At 41.2% G+C, this 26,528-nt stretch overlaps 2 protein-coding genes across 5 annotated transcripts in view; one reads left to right on the forward strand and one right to left on the reverse strand.

Moving 5' to 3' along the window:
* Nucleotides 1-21,710, forward strand: part of LOC109421318 (uncharacterized) — a 77,578-nt gene extending 55,868 nt beyond the window's left edge. For 2 of the 4 annotated variants that reach the window (XM_019695827.4, XM_062849538.1), the window contains exons 2-4: nucleotides 2,865-3,123; nucleotides 14,047-16,195; nucleotides 18,226-21,710. In XM_019695827.4, the coding sequence (XP_019551372.2) occupies nucleotides 2,942-3,123; nucleotides 14,047-16,195; nucleotides 18,226-19,626 (3,732 nt within the window). In that variant the 5' untranslated portion in view covers nucleotides 2,865-2,941 and the 3' untranslated portion in view covers nucleotides 19,627-21,710. The remainder of the gene's footprint in view (nucleotides 1-2,864; nucleotides 3,124-14,046; nucleotides 16,196-18,225) is intronic. The other 2 variants (XM_029871081.2, XM_029871082.2) reach the window with 1 other exon arrangement.
* A 43-nt stretch (nucleotides 21,711-21,753) lies between these two features.
* The window catches only part of LOC109427815 (eEF1A lysine and N-terminal methyltransferase homolog), a 90,218-nt gene continuing 85,443 nt past the window's right edge, over nucleotides 21,754-26,528 (reverse strand). Inside the window, exon 5 of the mRNA XM_062849539.1 lies at nucleotides 21,754-22,329. Within this exon, the coding sequence (XP_062705523.1) occupies nucleotides 21,780-22,329 (550 nt within the window). The 3' untranslated portion in view covers nucleotides 21,754-21,779. The remainder of the gene's footprint in view (nucleotides 22,330-26,528) is intronic.

Below are 26,528 nucleotides of genomic sequence, written 5' to 3' on the forward strand. Positions count from 1 at the left end.
CTTCGCTGTCTCTGAATCTCCCTACTTTCTCTCTTCTCTCTTTCTCATTTTATCAATTTTGAAGACCCAGTAGTGATTGATTTTTATGGGGTAATTATTGGTAGAAGGGGGAAAGGAAGGGGGGGGGGAGATGCTAATGCTGAAGTTCTACAGAAAACTGAAAACATATTTCTAATCAATATCTCTGTCTTTCACCGTGGTTACCATTGTTGCCGAACTGTCGGTAACAACACCGATATATCCGGTAAAAAACTTAACGGTTGAGATTTCGGTAAAATATTACCGAATTCGGTGATTTTTTCTAAGTGTGTATGTCAACTCTTTGCTAACAAATTTGCAAGCACTTTTAGCGATGAAATTGTTTCCGAATCACTTGTGAACTATGCAGTTAACAATGTCCCATCCGCTGGAAATACATGGTCTACATTCGTCTACATTGATGAAGCTATGATCTCCAGAGCCGCCATGCAGCTGAATTATTCGATGAATCCCGTCCGCTTGTTTAAAAACCTACATCGATCTCTTGCTCACACCAATTCCTTTCGTGTTCAACTTGTCCTCGACTAGTGGAATATTTCCGTCTATCTGGAAGCAATTCACAAAGAAGGAGATCCAAAGGACATTAATAACTATCGAGACATCTCATCCTTGTGCGCAATATCTAAACTGCTCGAGCAAACTGTAAAAGATCCCCTTTTATTACACAGCAATACATAAGCAATGATCAACATGGTTCCATGCCAGGTAGATCGACCAGTACTATGTGTTGTGTTTAACATATCACATTACGGATATCTCAGCCGAAAGAGTGCAAACGGATGTAATCTACATATACCGACCTTACAGCGGCGTTCGGTAGAATTAATCATTCTTTAGCTGTTGCCAAATTGGAACGACTGGGGTTTGCTGGCACCATCCTACACTGGCTTAACTCTTACGTTATTGGTCGCAAATTGACCGTTTCTAGGCTTTGAATCCAACGAATTCTCGGCCGCTTCGGGAATCCTTCAAGGAAGTCATTTGGATCCATTGTTATTCCTTCTGTATCTTAACGACGTTAAAACTACCACATCCCTATTCCCACCCAATAGGATTGTTTGCAGCCAACATCATCTGGGTTCCCTCACAATGCATTTGGGTTCCCTAAACATTGGTACAAGATACGGGAATCGAAAACGTGACGTCATCGCACCCTGGTGGTTTTAGTACACAAAAGGGCCGATAACCTGATTACGCCTGATTAAGGGTCGATTACGCTGATGAACTTTAAGATCTACCTTCAACGTGGTCTTGAAATTTTCATGGAGTGGTGCGTGCTAAACCGAATGGGTGTTAATCCCAACAAGTGCTCAGTTATCTCATTTTCTAAAATTATGGGGCTCATCTTCAGAGGATTTCAGTAACGTGCATTGTCTGAAGTCACTCTACTGCTCGCTGGTTCGATCTACCCTTGAGTATTGCTCCGTCGTTTGGAATCCGTACCACCAAAACGGTTCAGAAAAGTTTTAATCTGTTCAATGCCGTTTTATTCGATTCGCACTCGGCCGGTAACCTTGGCGTAATCCGTTTCTTATACAGTTTTATTAAAGTGAAATGGGAGTGTGTCCATTTGATTCGCGTTTTCAAGAGCACCGATCTCGTAATTCACAAAACTCACGAAGCCGAAAATGCTACTCGATGTTTACCACGAATGAGCAAGCAATGAGTAATCTCAGCTCTGTGTGGTGTTTGGATGACGAGATTCGTTCTTTCGATATTTGCAGGGCAGTCATTGCATTGTGATGGCCATCTTCGGATTCGCTCATATATTTCCTTAACTATAAGCTCCTCAAGTTACATTTTTTAGACGAATAGGCTAAAAGAGGTTCTTATAACCATTTTAAAACCATAATAAAAGATATAAGGTTTTATGATGGTTGTTAAAACCTCCACAAGATTAATGGGTCATCGAAATGTTACTTTGGTTTCTAGGATTACAATGTGGTAGGCACCAAATTCACTTATAAGTAGCTTAGGAATGTCAAGGAAGTTTCTATTACAAAAAGATTTCGAGTCGACCCGGCATCGAACTGAGGCATCCCATGTTGTTTTTTTTTTCTTGTCGAAAAGTACACGTTTACCGGCTTAGCTATACGGGTCCCTGAGTATAATTCTTTATACTTATTCTGATTGAATGCGAAAGAAACACCCGATGACTACTTTGTATAAACACATGAAGTTCTAACAATCCACCCGATAAGAACAAATAATGTGTTACACACGTCCAACTTCGTGTCGCGGTCGCCTTCCAGTATCACATTTCCACGTCGACATCGGCGGACGACTCCTCTTGCGCATCGCAGTTCCGCATTTCGCGCCTACGCAAACATTCACAATCCGTTACGCTTCCAACGACCGCGACGACGGCGACGACGACGACGTCTGTCCGTCAGCAAGTCCGTCAGTGGACGAAAATGTGGTACGCGAATATGGAACCACCCTACCGTCGTCCATCCCGGTCCTCCCGCGTTTACCGTCTACATATCTACATTACTCCGTCGCGTAAATGCCATGGTGACATTCTCTTTTTTATCAGTCGATTTGCTAACAACCTACTGGCTAGGCGCGTGTTGCAGCGGTCAGTTCGGAAAACAGGCAAAGTGCTAATTTTGCAGAGGTGACCCTAATACCACTTGGTTGATAACCGAATCGTTCCAGAAAATAATGTTCGTAATGCGGTTCCTGGAATCTGTGCAGAACATACGTAACAGTTTCACGAATAAAAGCAGATTCGATAGTGACGACCACCGTTGATCGAACGTGACTCAAGTGCGGTGTGTGAACGACAGTATGGACATCAGAACCGACAATTCCATATTTTCTAGATGTGATATTCCTACGGCTAAGAATAGTGTAGAAACAAGTTCCTCAAAACCCACATGCACTGTGCGACTGAAAACCAATGTACATGATCAACGTTTATTTGGTGTTGTTTTTCTACGCTGAGTGGTGCTTGTATACGAAATTGTTGAACCTGCTGCTCGATCGGGCTAGGAAGATGAAAAAACTGACCGTCCTGTTGACCTTCTGTTGGGTTCTGCTCGTGTCGCAAATACTGGCCATTTCCAGCATGTACAATGACGGGTGAGTATTGTGGGGTTCTAGTTTCATATCCAGAATATACCTATTCTGACATTGCATTTGAGAACGAGGGGCAAGGGAAATAATAGTATGGGTTAATCTACTTACCATGGTTGCTCTAGAGCGCCATCGATTTTTGACGAACTCGGGACAAACGGAAAAAGATGAATATGATGTAATATTCTTTAGAATATAGTTGTAATCTCATAAGGTCATCCCAACTACTAACTACTTGCTTCAATTAACAATTATATGTAAACCTACTGATTTATAACAACACAAATTTTTAATGATTCCGAAAATTTTGGCCAATTTGCAATAACGTTTGTTCAAGCACTTTTTTCGGGAACGCTTTTTAGTATGCAAATAGTCGTTCAAAGTCGTGGGAAGGAAATGGTTAAGAGCAATCTAGAAAGCAATAGTAATAAAAAGATGTGAATCTGCATCATGATATTTCTTTACTACAATATAGCTTTATCCCAGCGGCGAGAGTATATCTTCGTTCCTTTGGGGACTTGGGTTCCTCCAGTTTCTGGAATGTTTAGGTGTCCCAAGCCTTCTTCATCTGTGTCTAACCAACGTCCAACGGCGTTCTCGTTTGTCCACGAAGTCACCGATCTCTTCCTGGTTACCTGCTGATTCGCAATTGTTTCTTCCGACATTCGCACTACGTGACCTGTTCACTATAGTCTGTCCTATTTTATAGGTTTCACAATATTTGCTTTTTTGTACACCTGATACAACTTGTGGTTCATGAGACGAACTTGGTGATCTAGTGCTCGCTACTAATTATTAATATGTAGAAGGTCCTGGGTTCAATTTCCGGCCCGTCCCTACTACTTTGTATCTTTTCATTTACTTTCTCCCTCTTCTCTACATATGCAGCTCATGTGTATTGATGGGTTCATAGTTTAACCAGAAACGGGTTAAATACCTCTTTTCTTTTTCTTTCAACTTCCACAGCACAGTGTAAATCAATCTATCATATAACGCCCATCAGTTATGCAACCAAGCGAACTATGCCGCACCATCTTCAGAGTAATCAACACACAATCTATCACCTTACGCCTGACATCCACGCACCAATGTGTGAACCCTCTGCAACAAGCTATATCCTAACAAAACTCCGACATCCGCATGAACTTGAGCAGAAGCAATGAACTCCACGATCTGTTGGCAACAAGCGATTGCAATCATCACTTCCCTCTAACATGCATTTGTAGTGCTACACTACGATTTCGTTATAATCCTTTATTATTCAATATTCAATGAGCAGATGTTAAGTCTGCAGGTTATACTCCCAACGTTTGTATAGGATAATCCTTATGAGAGTGGAAGAAGATTCTTCGTGTGCGTGAGATCCGTGTCCGGTGCAAATCAAGTCACAAGCAAACCGAGCTCGCATAAGAAAGCCTGTCAAATAGTGACGTCACTATTTTAGATTATTTTTTATCTTCTCACTAATGCATAGCCATCATATCTTCTTCCCCACCTGTAATATACTCTCATTGGGATTCCCGGGCAGAAGAGAATTACAAAAGAATGGCAAGTTTTACCATTAAAAAAGAATTACTGACAAAAGGGCAAAAATAATAACAGACACTGTTCGATGCAATAACTAAAGAATGTCAAATTTTGCCATTACAATGGCAAAACACGAACAAAAAAATAAGGTTAACCCGGGAGCGGTCGCGTCGTGTACTGAGTACACGCACCATGAAAAATGCACGCTTGTGGTACACAGCGTGAGCGCGGCCTTGCTGCAGGTAGTCAAAGACGCGACTGCTCGAGGGTTAAAAACTGCAAAATATACCATTATCTAGTTATTGAAAACAGAACAATAACAAAATTAATTATTCGCTTGTCAATCAAAAGAAGGGTATATTAAGTTGTTTATTCCAATAACAAAGTAAAAATCTTTTAAGTTTTCTGGATGGAATGTAATTGCAAAAAATATCAAATGTTACCATTAGTATATAAACAAAATTCAAATTTTGTCATTATGTTGTTCTTAATAAGTGCCAAAACTGCAATGGTTCATCAAACTCGTAAGAGGTCAACAATATCTTGCCAATTGCAAAATTAGTTATGATAGCAAAATAGGACATTCAGTAGTTCATTCATTTCATTTATTTAGTTAACATTAAATTCATGATAATACTGTATCAACAATTTGCCGCCATAATACTCGATTTGCAACTGCCAGCTTTCCAACCTCGGTCGCGTCCAACACTCGCCAGATCACGCTCCACCTGGTCCGCCCATCGTGCTCTCTGCGCTCCACGCCTTCTTGTACCAACCGGATGGTTAGCAAACACCAACTTTGCAGGGTTGTTGTCCGGCATTCTTGCAACATGCCCTGCCCACCGTATCCTTCCGGCTTTGGCCACTTTCTGGATGCTGGGTTCATCCTTCTCCGCCACCGTTCTCCTGCACGCCGCCGAAGATCGTCCTTAGCACCCGTCGCTCGAAAACTTCGAGTGCTTGCAGGTCCTCCTCGAGCATCGTCCATGTCTCGTGTCCGTAGAGAACCACCGGTCTTATTAACGTCTTGTACATGGTACATTTGGTGAACGGGGGGGAATCTTTTTTGACCGCAATTTCTTCTGGAGCCCATAGTAGGCACGACTTCCACTGATGATGCGCCTTCGCATTTCACGGCTCACGTTATTGTCAGCCGTTAGCAAGGAACCGAGGATGACGAATTCTTCTACCACCTTGAAACTATCCCCGTCTATCGTAACATTGCTGCCAAGGCTAGTCCTGTCTCGCTCAGTCCCACCTACCAGCATGTACTTTGTCTTAGCCGCATTCACCACCAGTCCGACCTTTGCTGCTTCACGTTTCAGGCGGGTGTACAGTTCTGCCACCGTTCCGAATGTTCTAGCAATAATATCCATGTCATCCGCAAAACAGACAAATTGGCCGGGTTTCGTGAAGATCGTACCCCGGCTATTGAGCCCGGCTCGTCGCATAACACCTTTCAGGGCGATGTTGAATAGTAGGCAGGAAAGTCCATCACCTTGTCGTAGTCCCCGTCGAGATTCGAATGAACTAGATAGTTCACCCGAAATCCTTACGCTGTTCTGCACACCGTCCATCGTTGCTCTTATCAGTCTGATAAGCTTCCCGGGAAAGCTGTTCTCGTCCATAATTTTCCATATCTCTGTACGGTCGATACTGTCGTATGCCGCTTTGAAGTCGATGAACAGCTGGGGCGTTGGGACCTGGTATTCACGGCATTTCTGGAGGATTTGCTGCACGGTGAAGATCTGGTCCGTTGTCGATCGGCCGTCAATGAAACCGGCTTGGTAACTTCCCACGAACTCATTAACTTTAGGTGAAAGACAACGGAAGATGATCTGGGATAGCACTTTGTAGGCGGCATTCAAAATGGTGATCGCTCGAAAGTTCTCACACATTAACTTGTCGCCTTTCTTGTGGATGGGGCAGATTATCCCTTCCTTCCACTCCTCCGGTAGGTGTTCGGTTTCCCAGATCTTGACTACTAACTGGTGCAGACAGGTGTCCAACTTTTCCGGGCCCATCTTGATGAGTTCTGCTGCGATACCGTCCTTACCAGCCGCTTTGTTGTTTTTGAGGTGGTGGATAGCATCCTTAACTTCCCTCAGCGTGGGAGTTGGTTCGTTCCCGTCCTCTGCTGCACCAACATAGTCATTTTCTCCGCTGCCTTGGTCCTCCGTGCCTACATTCTCTTCGCCATTCAGGTGCTCGTCGAAGTGTTGCTTCCACCTTTCGATCACCTCACGTTTGTCCGTCAGGAGGCTCCCGTCCTTATCCCTGCAGATTTCGGCTTGCGGCACGTAGTCTTTGCGGGATGCGTTGAGCTTCTGGTAGAACTTACGTGTTTCTTGTGAACGGCACAGCAGTTCCATTTCCTCGCACTCCGCTTATTCCAGGCGGCGCTTTTTCTCCCGGAAGAGACGGGTCTGCTGATTCCGCTTCTGTTTGTATCGCTCCACATTCTGTCGGGTTCCATGCTGCAGCATTACCGCCCGCGCTGCATCCTTCTCCTCCAGAACCGCTCTGCACTCCTTGTCGAACCAATCGTTTCGTCGACTCCGTTCTACGTACCCGATAGTGCTCTCGGCTGCGTTGTTGATGGCTGCTTTGACTGTACTCCAGCAGTTTTCTAGAGGGGCCACATCGAGCACACCCTCGTCCGGCAACGCTGCCTCGAGATTCTGCGCGTATGCGGTGGCGACATCCGGTTGCTTCAGTCGCTCTAGATCGTACCGGGGCGGCCGCCGGTACTCTACATAGTTAATAACGGAGAGTTTTGGGCGCAGTTTAACCATCACCAGGTAGTGATCAGAGTCGATAATAGCGCCACGATAATTCCACGACATTCAGTAGTTATTCTTCCAATTTTTAAATCATTTGATAAATGATAAGCAAATGGCATATTTTGATGTGATATCATATTATACTATTGACATATGGTTTTGTTTTAAGCTCTTCATGAAGAACTCATTATTAGTAAAATAAGTTATGACAATAAAAATTGTTGTTCTTTTGTTTTTGGTTTGCCATTCACCTCTACCCGGATTATTCGCATGTTGAACATTTGATCGGTCGTTGTTCGGCCCTCACTAAAACCATGGTATTAAACGACGAAGGACTTATCAAGAAGGATTGTTTTGAAACTGTGGACATGAAATCACGTGATATATAGTATGTTTTGGCCTGGACAGTCTAAGAAAGCAACAAACACGAATTTACCGGTTTTTATCAAGGACTAGCTGTCCCGGCAAACGTTGTCTTGCCAAGCTATGGTGGTTTGACAACTGTTGGGGTCATCGCAGCAACACACTCTAGATTGATTTCATTTCGATCATTATGAACTTCTTCTCGGCTAATATAAAATCAGTATTTTCACTATTTTCATACTTTTTAAAATGGTTTCCATCACTTTTTTTGCATATAAACACAGCCGTTATGAATACGAATCGATCCGTGCAAGGGTCATGTGGATCGGTTCATCCGTTCGTGAGTTTTGTTGCCTCAAAGGGACTTCAAACTCATTTTTATATACAGGGTGTTAGGTTCCTGAGTGCAAACTTTTTAAAGGGTGATAGAGGACCATAAATGTTGAAAAAAAAATGTTCTACGCATATGGTCAAATCTCAACCGTTACGTAGTTATTGAACTCCCCATGTTTTTTACTCTTATTGCCTTAACTGGCTATAACTTGAAAATGGTCAAACTTATCGAAGTTTTTTTACCCTAATTCGAAAGATTATTGAATTTTCTATCAAATGGCATCTTTGAACCGCTTGGTTTAGTTAAATAACTAAGTTTTCTAGAGCAAATAGCTTAAAAGTTGTGTGTTTTAATTTGTTTTTGTCAATTATCTTTGAAAAATGCATAATAATTTAAAATTCTTTCTTAGGCAAAGTTGTGGCCCTTGTTCCATTCTACAATTCGTTCTTTGACATTAAACTTCTATCTCTTATCGTTTTCTTGCAATTTCGTAATCATAAATTAGCAACTGTCATGGAAAGCACATTTTTGCGCATTGTGCCGCACATTTAAATCAAAATTGCAAGAAAACGATAAGAGCTAGAAGTTTGGTGTCAAAGAACGAATTGTAGATTGTAATAGGGGCCACAAGGTATTCTTCGATATAACGTACCCTCGATATAGCGTACCCTCGATATAGCGAATTCGATATAACGTACATTTTGCTTCGATATAACGTACAACATTGAAAAATTTTATTTTTCCCACGAATAATCCTTAGATAAACTACGAAATCACTCAAATCAATGTTTTGTTGCAGCATTAGCCTTGTTACCCAGATTTAGCGCAATTTGGGTAAAAATTGTGTGTACGTTATATCGAAGCAAAATGTACGTTATATCGAAGCACAAAAAACGAAATGACTTTTTCGTCAAAACTCAAGTTGTTCATTATTGGTTTTGTGAATTTCACCGAAATCATTATTTGGGATTTTTTTCACGTCGAATACATCAATTCTAGCATAAAAAATATTAAATTTTTCTCTGCTTCGATATAACGTACACTTCGATATAACGTACAAAGAGAAAACTTTTTTATACGTTATATCGAAGAGTACCTGTATTACGTATGTTTCAAAGATAATTGACAAAAACCAATAAAAATACACTATTTTTAGCTATTTTGCGCTAGAAAACTTAGCTATTTAACTAAACCAATCGATTCAAAGATGCCATTTGATAGAAAATTCAATAATCTTTCTAAAAAGGGTAGAAAAACTTCGATAAGTTTAACCATTTTCAAGTTATTGCCAGTTAAGGCAATAAGAGTCAAAAACATGGGAAGTTCAATAACTACGTAACGGTTGAGATTTGACCATATGCGTAGAACATTTTTTTCAACATTTATGGTCCTCTATCACCCTTTAAAAAGTTTGCACTCATGAACCTAACACCCTGTATATCCCTTTCGAGACGGAGCGCAAAAAAGCGAAATTTCCATACAAATTGCTCAACTTTGGCTCTCCAGAACTCTTAGACTTCCCAACAAAACAGCAATTATTTTCCCTTATTTGAAAGAACTACTCTTTATCTTCCGATTTCTAGCTTTGACTACCTAGATAAATCGGAAATAAAAAATATGCGACAGATAAAACTTTTTCATGTTTTACGGTTCTTGCCCACTTTTTGTTTACATTGTTGTGGTAAATCTCACAGACAACGTAAACAAAAGTTTTTTTGCACACATACAAGTGCAAGTAATGGCTGAATTATTGAAACAGTTTACATCACATAGAACAAAGTCTAAACAGATGAAAAAAATATGCAAAACTGTTACCGTTCAACAGCACAATTGTGCTGGTTCGTCACGAAAGGGATATAGATTCTCAGTCTGTTGAACAGGACACGCGACAGTATCTTGTTGTGACTTCTCGCAACCTAGCTTTGCACCTGTTCAACGACCGTAATGCTTACGATTACAAAAAAAAGGGAAACAATAATTTAAAAATGGACGATGATGTAAATAGTTTATCTAGTCATTTTCTACTTATTACAAGCTTATTTGTTCAGAAAAATTCAAACATTTACACTTGTTGAACAGGTAGGTTCGAGGTTAGGGAATCAGTATCTTGTATACCGTTTCCTTTCTTTCAATGAGATTCACCACTCGAAATTCACGTTCTCCAGGTTCAAGCCAACCAGCGTATCCAATGGATAACTGTCAAATACACGCTGAAATTCTGGAATTTACAAATCAGGATCCTCATATGGGCGGATCGATTCAACGTTCTCACATTCCAAGATTCGAGTTTCCAATCATTGTCAATAGTTCGTTACCTGGTTCATTGCCGTTGGATCAATCAGTTTGCTCTGCTTTTGCTTTAAGCCCAGTTTCGAGTTTAACAGGAATCGCTCAAGAAACTTCTTGACCGATTCTTGGCAGAAACTTTCTACGGTGACTGCCATTTGAACTGTCATTTCTTCGCAACTGCGTACTGCGATCGAAGAAAAACGGTTTCTTGAGCGAATCAGGCAAGGAATTTCCCATGCATCAAGATAGGCTGAGAAATTTCTTCTGATCTGCAAACACCGCTTTATGGAAGGTATGCACTTCAAACGGAATCGCTCAAGTAATTTTCGTTCAGTGCATTATTTTTCCGTGACCGGAATAAGCCACTGCACTGTTTTGATTTTGTATAAGATTTTGACGTTTCTTGGCCTTGTTGTTTACAAAACTTCTGTAAAAGTGAAAGAGAAGGAGAGAATCTCGTGCAGTGCCCAATGGTCAATAAATTTAACACAGCAAGCCCCATTTGATTTGACGTTTCGTTTCAGCTCCGTACTAGGATCCGGAATAAAGCGACACTTTATTATTTCTTGAGCGATTTCTTGCCTGAATTTTCCACGCATCGAGATAGGCCAAGAAATTTCTTGCGATCAGCGTACTATCTATTACCTGGTAGTTGAGTTGTTTCAGCAGGCTACCTCACCGGGGCCGCGTAACCTGAAGTAACTCGAATTTCAGCCAAACCTGAAGGGGCTACTCCTTTAGGTTTGGCTGGGTTCCAATACATACAGCTTTTTGAGCCACATCACCATGGTGAACGGGCACCCCGTAACGTGGGTAGATCACCTTAGAATGGTGCGTTGCGGTGTAAGATCTACCAAATGTAGCATTATCGTATCTGTAAAGAATTATTCTTTAGCATGTTTTTGAAAGATCATAAATATTTGATCTTGACAGTTTACAACTGTCCGTTTTCAAGCAGTCTTTCCCACATCTTTTAAAGTGGTGTTTTTCACATGCAGGACTGATGCGCCTGCATTTCTTCAAGTGCATTCCTCTCATGTTCCCACGAACAATGCTGGGACATGTCATTCACACCTAAATAACTTCGATTTACCACACAAGTTGTGCAACACTCTTGTTTCCCATACCGTACTCATGCTGAGTACGCGTATCACATTTCATACCCATAAATGCACACAATTCCTTCTTTCCACTCGAAGCGCTGACCTAACCGAACAGCGCACAGTTCAAGCAACCACGTGTGAACGTTTACTTAATTGAATGGTAAACGCCCCTTTTCGTAATTATCTTTTCCTTTCCTTGGATTGGCTATCGTTCTGTTGCATGGATCGATAGGCTATTGATATGTATGCGTTTCAGCCTTCTCCAGAAATTATGTACTAGATTAAGCAGGTTAGCTTAAGTTTTGATTTTGAATAAAGACTCATTATTGTTTCAACTCTCAAGAAGACTAGTAACTACTAAATCAAATTTTGATCTTGATATTTACCGTATTTTTAAATATTCCAAGATCAAAGTTTGATGCTCTTTTCCTTGTGTTTTGTAGTATTTGTGTTTCAATGTACTGCTAATTAACATTTTATTTCAGCAGGATTCAGGTAAATGTATCGTACGATATACATAATATTTTAAAAATATGTAACTGTGGCGAGCGTATCACTAATATTTATGTAGCTTATTTGATGTACGATGTTAATATTATTTTATATTTCAGATTATCAACCCAAGAATCTAGTAATTCAACCAAATGCCAACAAGATGACGAGGAAACCGATGAATAGGGCAGACAACTGATTCGAAGCAGTCTAACAATGGTGTACCTGAACGTTAACCAAGCGTATCCTTTGGAGTTTACCCTTCCACTAACAACACCCAAATTCCTGTGACACCTAGGCCTGAGAGATCGTAGAGTTGTCTACATTTTTCATAGGTGTCCAAAACTAACCATCCTTTCCCATTCCTCAGCAGTCGCAAGGACGTGGCCAGGACAGTGCTCGACCATTGGAGGATTGCGTCAGTCTTGTCTAAGAGTCAGAGATTAGTCCCAAATCTTTGTGCTTTGGTTCGGACGGGAAGGAGGCAACCCTCATAACAGCGGTCTAGGACTGTACCACCTACGAATTTGTGCGACTCGCTTAATGCTAATGCTAACATCACCATGGTGAACGGGCTTGGGTCTCTCAATCTAGCTGAAGTCAGAAGGAGAGCACCTACCTCACCTACGCAAAAACGGCTACGCTCAAAAATACATACATACAAAATGTTACTTTAGAATGAGGTACAGTCCTAGACTGCTGTTACGAGGGTTTCTTTCTTCCCGTCCGTTACCAAAGCACAAAGATTCGAGACTTATCTGTATACATAGCTAGCTATAGCTACGGTTGTTAGACCAGATTGACGCAATCCAATCCTCCAATGATTGAGAGCTGCCCTGGTTACTTCCTTGCGTTAGTTGAAGATTGGACACTATACTACCTAAAAAGGTGTGATCTTTCGGGAGTTTAGGTATTGTTCGTGGAAGATTAAAGTCCGAAGGATACGTTTGATCAACGTTCAGGCTTATCTATCTAGATTGTCGACTGATTACAACGCATACGTTTTCTATTCAAGTCTTCTAAGTAGTTCGCCATACCAGCATGATTACTACCTCCGTAGGGATGATCCATTTTGTTGAAAAGCGCATTGACGACATTAGAACGTAATGTTGTATTTCTATTGTTTATAATCAGCGCACCAGAACGATAAACAACATTCGTTTTAAACAGTAATCTAAACCATATAGATTATGTGCCATTGAGTATGTCCAGCAAACCGTTACCATTGAATTGTATGAAGCTCCTTTTCCGTCCTCAGTGCTATTCTCTTACTCGGGAAACAAGACACCTGCTGTGTTCGCAAGCATTCTAAAGGGTTTCTCTTTCAAAATTTTTCTATTGAAACGAATCACGTGTGACTACATAGTACTCCACTGGCCGTAGGTGCTGCACCGCACATGCTCTCGCTAGTCGTTGAGACTTGGAAGACATATTTCTTGAGTGTGACCAATCGTGTGGTCTAGGTTCATTCACGCATAGCTAACTGGTGAGCTAGAAATATGTAGTATTACTTTGAGGAGTATCTAGCTCTAGCTAGATCACTCACGTGCAGTTTAGCATTGCAACCAACAGCGCAAGGAATCCGTTTTGGAACGGCTTCTCGTGTACCCACCCGTCGCCAAAGGCGACAAAATGTGCGTATGCGTGCATTGGTTCCGTTTTGGATTTCGCGAAAATAGCCAGAACTGGTTTATGGCAGATGGCGGTTGTGACTTATCGAGACTCAAGAGCATGATCGATGAAATTTAAAACTATTGCGCTGTTCGATAACGGAACGCTGGTCTAGTGATTAGCGATGATCGATTCTCGTTCGAACGAGGCGTTCATTAGTGTACTTCCTCTCGATGGACTCGGCAGCAGTCCATTCTTTAGGATAGCGTAATTTATTAAGGAGATTGATCGTTATCGATTGATAACGATGCTATTTTTGGAGATATTTTGGTTTTACTTTCTCGAAGTCATGTGCATATGATACAGATGAAAAGCTGTGGTAACCTATTCTAATTTGATGTCTTATTTTCCCTATTTCCATTTACAGATTGCAAGACATTCCTGGCACGCCATCGGTGATCACACTGGTGGATCATCAGGCCAACGAGCTCAATATCGAATCCAAGTTGGAGGAAAATATTGAAGCAACGCTGAAAAATATCAGTCACCAACTGGTCAGCTCTGTCGACGATGAGCCTGAGGAGCAGCAGGCTACCCTCGATCAGCAGATGCAACCCCCGGAAGAAGATCTCTCCGAGGATGTTCCGATGCAGGCAGCTCCGGAGCAGGCGGCTTCGCCAGAGGAAAAAATCCAGGATGCAGGAGGAGGTGAGATTAGGAGAGAGGAACAACCAGAAGTTGTTCAACCAGTGGTTCCCAATGTAACTTTCGATCCCCAACAAGCTGGGACTGCCGAGGAAAATCCGATGCCCGTGTTCTCCGAGTGGGCCCAAAAACAGATGGCCGAAGCGGAGAAGAAACAAGGGGAGAATGTGAATGCCTCGGCCATGAAGCGCAACTCGAAGCCCCCGGGCAACAAAATGCCACCGTTAAAGTTACGAGCAAAAAATTACGCCGCTCCAGATTGCGGAGCCAAGATCATTGCTTCCAATCCGGAAGCTCAGAGTACAGGTTCGGTACTGACGTCCCACAAGGACGAATACCTGTTGAACCCTTGCACCAGCAAGATTTGGTTTGTTGTGGAACTTTGCGAACCAATTCAGGCGGAACGGGTCGAGTTGGCCAACTTCGAGCTGTTCTCTTCATCTCCGAAGGAGTTTTCAGTCTCGGTAAGTAATCGATTTCCAACCAGAGACTGGTCAAACGTAGGTCAGTTCACGGCCAAAGATGAACGAGACGTTCAGAGTTTCAATCTACATCCGCATTTGTTTGGAAAGTTCGTTCGAGTGGAAATCCACTCGCACTATAACTCGGAACATTACTGTCCGGTTTCGTTGTTTCGGGTCTACGGAACATCAGAGTTCGAAGCATTTGAAACGGATAACACGCCTCCTTTGAGCGAAGATGGAGAGGATGACGATGAAGGTGAACTCGTCGTTGATGGGTTGGATCTGATAGAGGAGATTCTGGGCAGCGAGGAAAACATGGACGGCGGAGATGGTTCGAAGAATAGGAAAGCAAATATTCTTAAATCCGCTGGCGAAGCTGTCATGAACATTGTCAAAAAGGCGGCCGAGGCGTTGGGAAAAACGCACGAAAACGACGGTTTTCGCAATGAAACCGATTCCGTTGACCAAAGCAACCCTATGTTAGGTAGTACCGGTGTTGTTCCGTCGCAACCTGCTTTGTATTGCTTTTCGCTGGCTTTCCAGCCGCTATGTGTTAGCTGTCCACCGGAGCTCCGGAACCAACTGGAGCGGACATTGAATTGCAAATACAATCTATTAACTAGTCTACTAAGTATCAAATCAATCCGTACGTCATTCGACGAATCTCAGCATTTTCTATGTGCCAATTTCCTAGGATTTAACCTGAAGCGTGAACAAGTGAGCGAGAGTTATAACTTTGAACGAAGTCTGTTAAGCTGGTTGCCAGCGAATGTATTAGCTAGTTTTTGTAATTTGCAAGCGTTCGAACAAGGATTGATTGAAACTCGCATGAAACCTGATGATACTTCTGATACAAATCCTGAAAAGCCAACATCTACCGAGCCATCCTCGCCGACTCCGGTAGAAAAAGACGAACCCCAAAATGATACCGATGATCAACCGACCCTAACCGTTATTCCATCTGTAACGACTCCGATAGTAGAAGAGCCAGTTATCCAACCAACGCCAGATCCAGAACAACAACCATCACCTTCCTCGGATGATGTTAACATGTTCAACATTCCTAAAGATGGTGATTCCACCACCGAAAGAAACACAGAAGAACCAACCGCACCGGCATCAACTACCACCACCGTAGTGGTGGACCCAGTTCCACCAGAACGAGACGATTCCGTTGGTCTGTTGGACCAACAGCAGCAGAACAGCGGTTCCAGCAGCATGGAAGACCTGGACAACTTGTTGCTGGACCATGGACACATGGCAGATGGCGTTGCTGCTGGATCGGGAAGTATACCAACGATAACGACCAGCACCACGACCACACCGACGCCGGGCGTTCCAGCTGCAGCGGGTTCGCAGAAGGGCCAACCGGAAAGTGTGTTCCTGCGACTTTCGAACCGGATTAAGGTAGGTGTATGGCCAAATGTGTTTGTATTTTTCTGGGTACTTTTGGGCTAAGGAGAAGAGATAAGTTACCTTCAATAGGTCCGATTCATAAAAATTTAGACACTGGGCTAAGTTTTCGAAATTCTTTATGTAGCTTTTCCAGATTCTGGGAGAGGCTTTTTTCAGTTTTCAAGCTCATTGAGAGACCCGTCATTTTCAAAGCTTTTGAAAATGTTCTTATCAAGCTTTAAGAGAAGTTCCTTCCAAACTTCAGAAGAAGTTGTTCGCGAATTCCTGTTCATTCTAAGCTTCTGTATGGAATCCCACTAGTCTCCTTTAGAGGCCTTTTCGGAGTTCTAAACGAGGCTTCCAGAGAGACTCTTTTCAAGCTCTTTGAACAGCTTTTTCGAAGCTTCCTGGGAAACTCGTCTCAAGGCTGTAAAGGTGATTTTTTTTTTTCAAAGGAGAAAATCTGCAACAGATACCCAAGAGGTGGTTCCTCGGGTGATCCTCTAAATTTTGTAAAAAGTTCTTTAGAAGCTTTCGAACAGTTTTCCATCGTTTAAAAAAGTTCTTCGGTATTCAGAGGTTATCGAGAGATTGAGAAACTTTTCCTAAGCTTTTAAAGAAGCTCTTTCCGAGATTTGGGATGAGTTTTGCCAGGTTCCAATAAAGAGGATCTTTCCAAGGAAAATTGTTTTTTTTAGGTTTTCGTTGAAACTAATCCAAAGCTTCTAAAGATGATTTTTCATAACTTCGGGAGAAACTCTTTCTAGATCCAGCAAAACCTTTTTCCGGACTCCAGTAGGGGCTTTTTAGGCTTCAGCTAAACCTTTTTCCAAGCTCCCTGAGAAACTTTTCTGAAGACACTTAAGGTCCTCTACTAAAGCTACTAAAAGTGAAGACAAGTATTTTCAAAAAAAAAAAAAAATCGGGTGAAGCTTATTTCAGAATTATCAGATACCAGGAGAGGCTGTTTCCAGACTTCGAGAAAACTTTTCCCGAGCTTTTGGAGACTAGCTTCTGATTATGCTTAGTTCTAAATGAACCTTAATTCAACCCGCAAGCTATGAGATAAAAAATGAATTTTTTAATGAAATTCTGAGAGCTTAGTATTGGGAACTGTAAAAATGGCATAACCTTTTTTACTTGAAGTCTGAAAGATTTAATCTCAAAAGGTATTACACCCTTGCATTATTGTAGTATACTTGTCAATTCCTTGGGCTTACGCAGAAGTAAGAAGTTAGCGTAATTTCTGATCTTAAAAATATTTCCTAGTTTGAATCATCCCTGTCCAAAATTTCGTTGGAGAGTTCCTCCAAAGCTTCCAGTTTGAATTCATCCAGAGATTTTATTAAGAATTTATCCAGTAACAAAAATCTATGCAGAGATTCTACGGGAAATTTCTTCATAAATTTCGTACAAATTTTTACAGGAATTTCTTGGAAAATTTATCCAGAGAACTCTACTGAATATTTTCAGGGGATTCGTTCAGGAATTCCTCCGAAAATTCCACCGGAAAGTTAGCAATTAGTAAGCAGCAATGTTTTGGAAAAAAAAATTAGAGAGGTTGTAGTGGAGAACGTATTCAATGTTTATAAACACTAATTTTCAGGATCATAAATAGCTTATATAGATGTCTCTCACAAGCTTTTAGTCCCTCGCAAGTCGGAGTTTCAGAGAGATTTGGATGTCTTGGAAACAACCAGCTATATATTCGAAGAAAGTAGTTTGAACCGTTTCAAGCGGCTTATAGACGTTGCCGACTTTGTCTTTGGAATTTTCTGATTATAACTCAAACTTGTAATTGCTGTAAAGGCCTTAAAAGTGTTATACACTTCATTGCTTCAGGCTATAAAGGAAGCCCTTACAAACTAATGGTGCGCCTATTTTTGAGCTTTGGTAACCCTTAATGTAAGATTTAGTAGAAGAATTCCCCTGACTTTGGAGGAAACGTGTTCAAAGCTAATCCTTATCAAACCAGCTTGTCTCATGTCCCGTGTTTTTGCCAAATTTCTCCATATTCTAATCCCAACTTTCTTCCCTTACAGGCCCTGGAGCGCAACATGAGCCTCTCCGGCCAGTACCTGGAGGAACTGAGCCGCCGCTACCGGAAGCAGGTGGAAGAACTGCAAAACTCCTATGCCAAAACGCTTCACGACATCGAGGAGCAGAACCGGCGGATGCGCGACAGCGAAGCCCAGCTGCGCGAGGAGAACCAACGGCTCCGGGAGGATTTCCTCAGTTTTCGGGATGGCGTTTTCAGTTGGTGGAATGTTGCGTTGGTTGCTGGGGGGTTTCTTGTTATGCAGGTTGTGGTTGTCTATACGATGATTCGAGTCTGTGCCAAGGGTGGAAGGAGTACGGATCGAGATGAGATCGCCAGAGAACTGGAACAGATGGATATTGGGAAGCAGCCGGTAAAGGGGAAGTTGTTACGGAGGAGGTCCATCGATGGTACGATCAGCGATCAAACGGTTGGTACGTTGAAAAAGAAGCGACCAAGTGAGGAAGCACTGAACATAAGTGGGACGTACGAGAATTTGTTGATTGCTGATAACGGTGGAGGGGACAACGGAAAGATCGAAAGGAGAAAGAAGAATAAGCAGAGGAAAATCTCTGCTCCTTCCATGGTTCAACAGAGTAACGGAAATGGTAAAGTTAAAAGAGCATCTTCGGTAGAACCATCCCCTGTTGGCAAAGTTGCCAAGGCCGAGCTGGTTAGGACGGAATCGGCTCCAGAGCCCCGAAGGTACTCACCAGAAAAATCAAAACCGGACGAAAACAATCGTATAGAGGAGTTGCCGTTGCTAGAAGATAACGATGAGTTCATCATTCCCACGGCAATGGATTTGTCCTACAACGAGTTCGTTCCGGACTCGACGTCAGAAACGGTCCATCAAACCAACGGCATGATTTCGTCGTCCTCTTCGATCGATTCCAAATCAACGACCAAATCCGGCAAGGGTCGACGTCTATCATCCCCCGGATTTTTCAAATCATCCCTCTTGCGATCTAGTCGAAAATCCGGCAAGAAATCCACACCCAGCCAAAATGTAAGCAGTGCCAGTAGCAACACCAGCAGTACCGGAAGTAGCAGTGTCCGGATCAACATCAATTTGCACAACGTGACCCGGACGGAAGACGAACCGCCCTCGCATCCCACGGCGGACGACGTCACCACGTCCACGGACACCGCTCCTGCCACCAACCAGCACTCGTGGTACAAGCTGAAAAAGTCCTCTAGTCAAGACAAAGTCACCACCACCAAACGTAAATCCAAATCCGAAAGTCCGGAAGTGGAAACGACTCGCCACACCAACGGTTCGGTCAACGGATCGGATGTCCACCGGGTGCACACTTCGGTTTCGTTCAACGGCTCTAGCGAGAAGAAAATCTCCGGAAGCGGCGGTGGTGGAAGCTTTCGGAGGTTATTCCGGAAGGTGTTTTAGTTTTGGCGTTGCGGCCGAGATAGAAAAACGGATAGAAGGAAGTGTTCATGAGGTTTGAAGCCAGCTGGTTGGTGGGGAAGGAGCTGTTCCTTAAAACATAAAATAGACTGATCGGACTAAGAGAGGGCTAGGGCAAAGCAACATAAATAATATAATAATAAACCGGAAGAGCTTTAAAAGCGTGTGCATGAGTGGTGGAATGCCTGGGAGAGAACGTATGCGAACGGGTGAGCGCTGAGGTTCCATAAGTAAGCTGGGAGAATGAACTTGTGTGAATCGATATTAACACACACAACAATACAACACTGCTCCGTTTAGTAGTAAACTGTTCGTTTTTAATGTGAAGTAATTGTATAGAAGAAAAGCATGCATTATATTGGAATATAGCTATTGTATCTAAATTTCTTTTTTAAACAAATTGTATGCGTATGTTTCAATTCGGTTGGCGTGAGTTTCCTCGCAGAAGAAATAACACTTGGTAGATGCTCTTAAGCTGGAATGATGGGCGAGGTATCCAGTAGGTATTCTTAATGTAAGAATGCTGGACAATAATTGGCTGTCGAATTGTTGAAGGACTTGCTTCATTGCAAGTAGATATGCAATTGTAACGCAAGACAGCTTTGCTTTTGTAATCGAAGTGAAATCTGCAGCACTTTACACGCTTCATTAAACGCTTTGAAAATCGCAGCATTTTTCGGACTGTCTCACAGAATCAAAGTTACAGCTAACATTTCTGTTTTCAATTAGCGGATTCCTCGGGAATGTATTTCTGAAGATATTTTATTGTAAATTTAACTTAAAGGTATTTCAAGCTGAAATCATTAGATTTCTACCGAGATGACATAGCTGCAAAGATTTTACATGAATTTCTAGCAACATTCTTGAAGTTTCACTATAAATCCGGTGGTGTTTCTATAGAGATCTCGGACCGAATCCATCTTAAATGTTGTCAAGGATATATCCAGTAATTCTACTAAGAAGTCATGGAAAGAATCCCTATAGAAATTTTGGAAGGTATAGCCATGGAGATGTCACGGAAAGAATCTCCTGAAAGATCCTTAAAAGCTAAACATATCTCTGAAAAACCCCTGGAAAATTATGGAGGAACTCCGGAAAGAATCTATGGAAGACTGTATGGAAGAACATTGGTAGAAATATCAACAGAAATTTATAGAGGAATTCCGAGAAAATCCATGAAGACAATCCAAGAAGAAATTGGTAAGAAAAGGATTCTTCAGAGGAATTTTAAAAAATCTGCGGAGAATTCCCAGAAGAAAATTGAACCCTTGGAGGTATTTTGGCTTTGCTTAGACTGACTGCTCATATCTATGGTTGCTACTCCGCGATTGACCCGAACCAATGACAGTTGCACAATTAATCAACTGAATAATTGACTGGAAGTGACCAGTATTTTCACTGTGCACGCTTCAGAGTCTCTCTTGTGGGAAGGAATATTATTACCGGTCTTTGTTATGTGAAGGACCGCGTTTACCGCTGCGACTCCTTCAAAGGCTGCAGGAAGGAGTGTGTGTTAGAAGGGAAGGTATCGTTGGGTCTGGATTCACTTTGATAAGTAATATGACTTTTTTATGTTGAATCATGCCATGGTAGCTGCCGCGTTATTCTTTACTATACGCGGAAAGCCAACAATCCTTGGAGGTTTTCTGGAAAAATTTGGTCTGGTATCACTCAACTCACTCCACCTTAAGAGCATTTACCGCTAGGGATACCTCTCTCTAGCTGCTTATTATACCTTAATCTACCGATAGAGAAAATATTGTAGTAATCCAGTCATACGAAAACTAGTTAAACCTAAGACTGTTATGTGTTGCATCGCGGGTGTTTCGGTACACGAAACACCCACTCCCGTACATTATCTCAAACGCTTGAAGCGTATTGAAACCTATAGGAAAACTAACTAGCAGTTTTTAGAAACAGAATCGAGCATGAAGCGAAAACGTTGCAAACGAGGAACGAGACGAAGCTGTTAACATTTTCCGCTTCAGGAATGTGAGTAAAGACGCGAGTGGCAAAACGTGTTGAAGTATAATTGTTGAAACCAATAAACCTAAGTAATGTGCTTATTTAAAGCCCATGGATTCGTTCGAAGAGCATAAAAAGAAATCCTTTCTCAGAAGTCAACCAAACGAAAACTATATTTTCAACCCCTCAACAAACTCCTCCAAATCAACGAGGTCGTCCCGACTTAGCTTGAACTTTTTGGCCAACGAGTTGATCTCCTTCGCGGATTGTTTCATACCAACCTGCCACTTGTCTCCACTATCCAAAGCTGCGTTATCCGCACAGTAGAAGATTTCATTCACGTCCTCCTCCAGCTTGTAGGAAAGCACGTACTTGAACACCTGCTTCAGCTCGTCGACGACCTTCCCACGCAGCGAATCATCCCGGCAGACCAGATTCAGCACGAAAATTCCACCGGAGCCCACCAGCGCCTTCGTGTTATCCAACACTTTCCGGTCCAGGAAAGCTTGCGGTGGACAGCTCATGCCCAGCGTTGGATCTTTACTATCGACGTCGAAGAGGATGGCCCTGAAGTGTCGGTTCTGTTGAACGCAGTCCGCCACATAATCGATTCCGTCTGCGATTTCTACCTTTAATCGGTCGTCCAGCGTCAAACCAAAGTAGCTGGTGGCTACGGTTAGCATTTCCGGATCGATCTCCACCGCTACCATATTGGTGTTCCTGGGAATAAAATAGTTTACAATCAAACAATCCAGATTTTATTGAAAACTAGCTGTCCCCGGCAAACTTTGTCTTGCCTACTGCATTTTTTGACGTTTCAAGTCTTTAGCCAAGCGCCCAAGTCTTCGTTCAAAATGTATGAGAACCCGATTTTCAAAAACTCGTAATTTCCCCATGTTTTTGGTCTCATAAACCTTCCTTGGGTGAAAACTAACAGAACAAAACTTAGACGACCCAAATCGGACCATCCGTTCGCAAGTTATGCGCGGTCCCACGTATGCCACTGCATTTTTATATATATAGATTGAAAATAACGTTTTCAATTGTATTTTACGTACATTTCTCACCCTGTACTCATGACTCAAAATAAAATTTCCTGAGTGCTCCAGGTTTTTCCAGGGGAAAATTTTGAATATTTTGGGTTCAAAAGTAAGCCTAATCTATATCTTTATATATAAAAATGCGGTGGCATAACCCAAGGAATGTTTATGAGGCAAAAAACATGGAGAAATTGCGATATATATAAAAAAAAACATTTTTCTTGCATTCTTTGAACGGAGACTTACTGCGTTATGACCATTGGCGTATCTAGGATTTTTTCCTAGGGGGTGCCTAGGGGGTGCCATTTTCAGTGGCTTCTAGGTTATTTTGCTTTTTTTTGTAAAAGGAAGTACCGATCCTCCCTCAATTTTTTAGTATAATGATATACTGCGTCGCGGAAAAAAATAGAACGTAAATTTAAACGCGATATAAATTAAAGAACAGTTTTTTTTGGAAAATCCAAACCGTTGTACTGATGTGAGGTTTGGAAACTTGATAACTTGATTGCGTATATTACATGGAATTTGTATTTTAGAAATTGTTTTGCAATTTATTTCAATTAAGGCTTTTGCAAATCTCTCAGAAATTCCTTTGGATTTGGCAAATTTCTTCGGAAATATCTTTCCCAAGTAAAACAGAAAACATCTTTTGAAATAGGATTCAGAAAAAAGGTTATAAGCGACATTCAAAACATCTTTAGTTGAAAATATGTTTTTACTAAGTATAGCGACAACAAGCTGATAAATAATATCACCAACAATTTTCGAAGTTAATTTCACGTTTAAAATACACGGAGTAAACATGTTGGAAGTATGTATTATCGTTTACCTTTTTAAAGACGTAAAGATCCCCTTCGGCAATTTCTTTAAGAATTTATTTGGTAATATGTTTAGAAATTGACACTAAACACCTTTCACGCATCTTTTGAAAATTTTATCGGCAATAACTTTGAAAATTTATTCGGAAATTCTTTTATATATCGCTCCAATAATTGTAATGAAAATTCTTTAGAAAATTTCTTCTGTAATTATTTAAGGAATTCCTGCAGCAGATAGTTTTGGAATACCTTCGGCAATCCCGATATTACTTGCATTGAAAATTTATTTGGGAATTTTATCAGCAATTTCCTTGGAAATTTTGGTAACTTCGATTATTACTGTGGGAACTTCTTCGGTAATTCATTTGGAAATTGATTCGACAAATTCCTTAAAGATTTCCTTCGAAAATTTATTCGAAAAAAAAAATCTTTGGTGGTTCTTTAAAAATTCTGTCACGGTGATACTACGACAATTACTTCTGGAATTCTTTCAAAATTTTATTCAGGAACTCCTTTGATGATTTCGGAAAATTCTTTGAGGATTTATTAGAAATTTTTTGTGAATGTTTGTGAAAATTTTTAAAGAATATATTTCGGCAATTTATTTTGAGATTGCATTTAGCCAATTAAAAAAAGAAAGCCTTGATGTTTTCTTTAGGAATTCCACCGGTAATGAATTCCTTTGCAACTACTTCGAAAGATTTTTTTTATCTGTATCACGGAATTTTTAGCCCTAGGCTAGATGGACTAGATCACGCCCGAAACCGGTCGACGTAAAGGTAATTTGAATCTTTTCTTGACGATTGTAAGAACGATAAGTGTTATGTCTTGTCTCATGTCGCGTCTCGTGTGTGTCGTGAAGTTCTTCCCGGGTAGACGAGAATATCTAAATCATATCTCAAATCAAACACTTTTTGCTGTCATAGCTCGATGTGATTTTGATGAGTTATTCAAAAATCTAATGAATATCGCACGAATAGCTCAAAGTGATATGATGTCAGTTCTTGTTTTCGTTGAAATAGCTGAAAATTTCTACATAAGAACAAGTTTAGCTCTTCTGCACGAAATGGAACACATACACCCATAGAGATGGCTCAATGTTAGTGAAATGCCATGTGCCCCTTTCTGAGCTGTGGAAACGAAGAACCACATGCTCTTGTTCCCATGTTATTTTCAACAGTGAGCCACAGTTGAGTGGTAACCATCGCCGCCTGTGAATCCTAAGGTCGTAGGTTCGATGCTGCATGCTGACATTTTTTTTATTTTTTTTTTCTAGAAAAAAGTGGCACAACTTGTTTGCTATTATTTTGATCTTGTAATATCTTAACGAGCTATTATTGAGTAGTTCACCATATTAGATTTTGCTATTATTTCTGTTCTTTTACCTCTTATATCAATCAAACCAATATCAGTTTTTGCTTTTCAGTAATTCAATCAATCATAGCTGAATATGCTGTTCATCAGATTTTTCCACCTACTCGGGTTACGTTAGCATAAACTGTAAAAGTTAATAATTCCTTCAGCATGTTTTTTTTTTTAATTTCTGTGGTAGTTTCATTGGAATTTAACTTATTTAATTTCTTTCATTTTTTTTATAATTTCAATAGCTATTCTTCTGAAATTATTTTAGAAAATTTTTCCAGTAGTTTTGCAAATTTCTCAGGCAATTTCATCGTGATTACTTTTGAAATTCTTTATGATTTAATTCTAGTTATACCTATTGCTTCCGAAAATTGCTGAATTGAAAAATCAGAAATTCTAAACTGGGCTTGCTTGAAGAAAATCCTATGAAATTCATGGAAAACTTCCCGACAAATCCCAAAAGAAATAACTGGAAAAATTTCCATCAAAATTACCTTAGAACTTTCGAAGTTGTGGAGTGAACCTGGTGTGATGGTTAAATCACTTGACTATCACGCCGAGGACCTGGGATCGAATCCCACTCACAAAACAATGTGAGTTCTTCCTCCGGAAGGGAAATAAAGCGTGGGTCCCGAGATGAACTCTTCGTTTTTGGACGTGTACGAACAACGTACGAAAATCAACGCAGTCAGTTGGACATTGTCCTGTAGATGGGCTAGATCACGCCCGTATCCGGCAATTTTAATCTTTTCTTGATGATTGTAAGAACGATAAGTGTCTTGTCTCATGTCGCATCTCGTGTGTGATGCTGAAGGAACTTGCAAAGAAATGGCCATACTGTGGTCTAGCGAACACGGAGTCGTGGGTTCGAATCCCACCCATCTCTCAATTTGTCAATTAGCTATAATCTGTGGCTTCTAATTCATTATAAATTTTTCCCGTACTTCCCTAAAGGATTTCACTAGAGGTTTTTCTAGTAATACCTCCTGGAATTTCTCTGGAAATTCCAACTATTCCCGAAATTCGTTTAGGGAATCCTCTAGAGTTTTATATTGGAATTTCTTCAGCTGGAATTCCTTGAAGAAGACCCAGAGGAGTTCCAGGAGTAATATCATGATTAATTTCTAGAGCAATCCTTTATTAACTCTAGAGGATCTCCTGGATGAGTCTTAAGAAAAATCTCTGGAAGAATCAAATGCATTTCTGAAAGTATCCAAGTATCAGCGAGCATTGCTGACACATTAGAGGCAGCAGGAATCGCTTATGGAACCCCAGGAGGAGTTCCTGGATGAAAGTCAAGAGGAATTCCTGGAGGAATCCAATGATAAATATTTAGAGAAATCCCAGGAAAAAAATCCTTTAAGATTTCCAGGAAGAAACACTGAAAGCAATGCTCCTATTAAGATTGCCTTGAATAATCCCAGCAAGTTTTTGGAGGAATCCCTGGAGAAATTCTTAGAAGAATCCCCAGAAGAACTCCGTGAGGTATTTTAGTAAGTATTTCAGGAGGAGTCCTAGGAGGAATTGCTGGAAGAACCACAGCAGGAATATCTTGAGAAATTCAGCTGAAATTCCTGGAGGAAGAGCATGAAAAGCTTATGAGAGAATCCTTGGTTAAAAATTCCTGGAGGAATCACCGGAGAGCTGCTGAAGAAATCACAGGAAAAATCTCAAGAGGTTTTATTTGCAGCATTCTGGG

The sequence above is a fragment of the Aedes albopictus genome, chromosome 2 (genome assembly GCF_035046485.1).
Source record: "Aedes albopictus strain Foshan chromosome 2, AalbF5, whole genome shotgun sequence".
Taxonomy (NCBI): domain Eukaryota; kingdom Metazoa; phylum Arthropoda; class Insecta; order Diptera; family Culicidae; genus Aedes; species Aedes albopictus.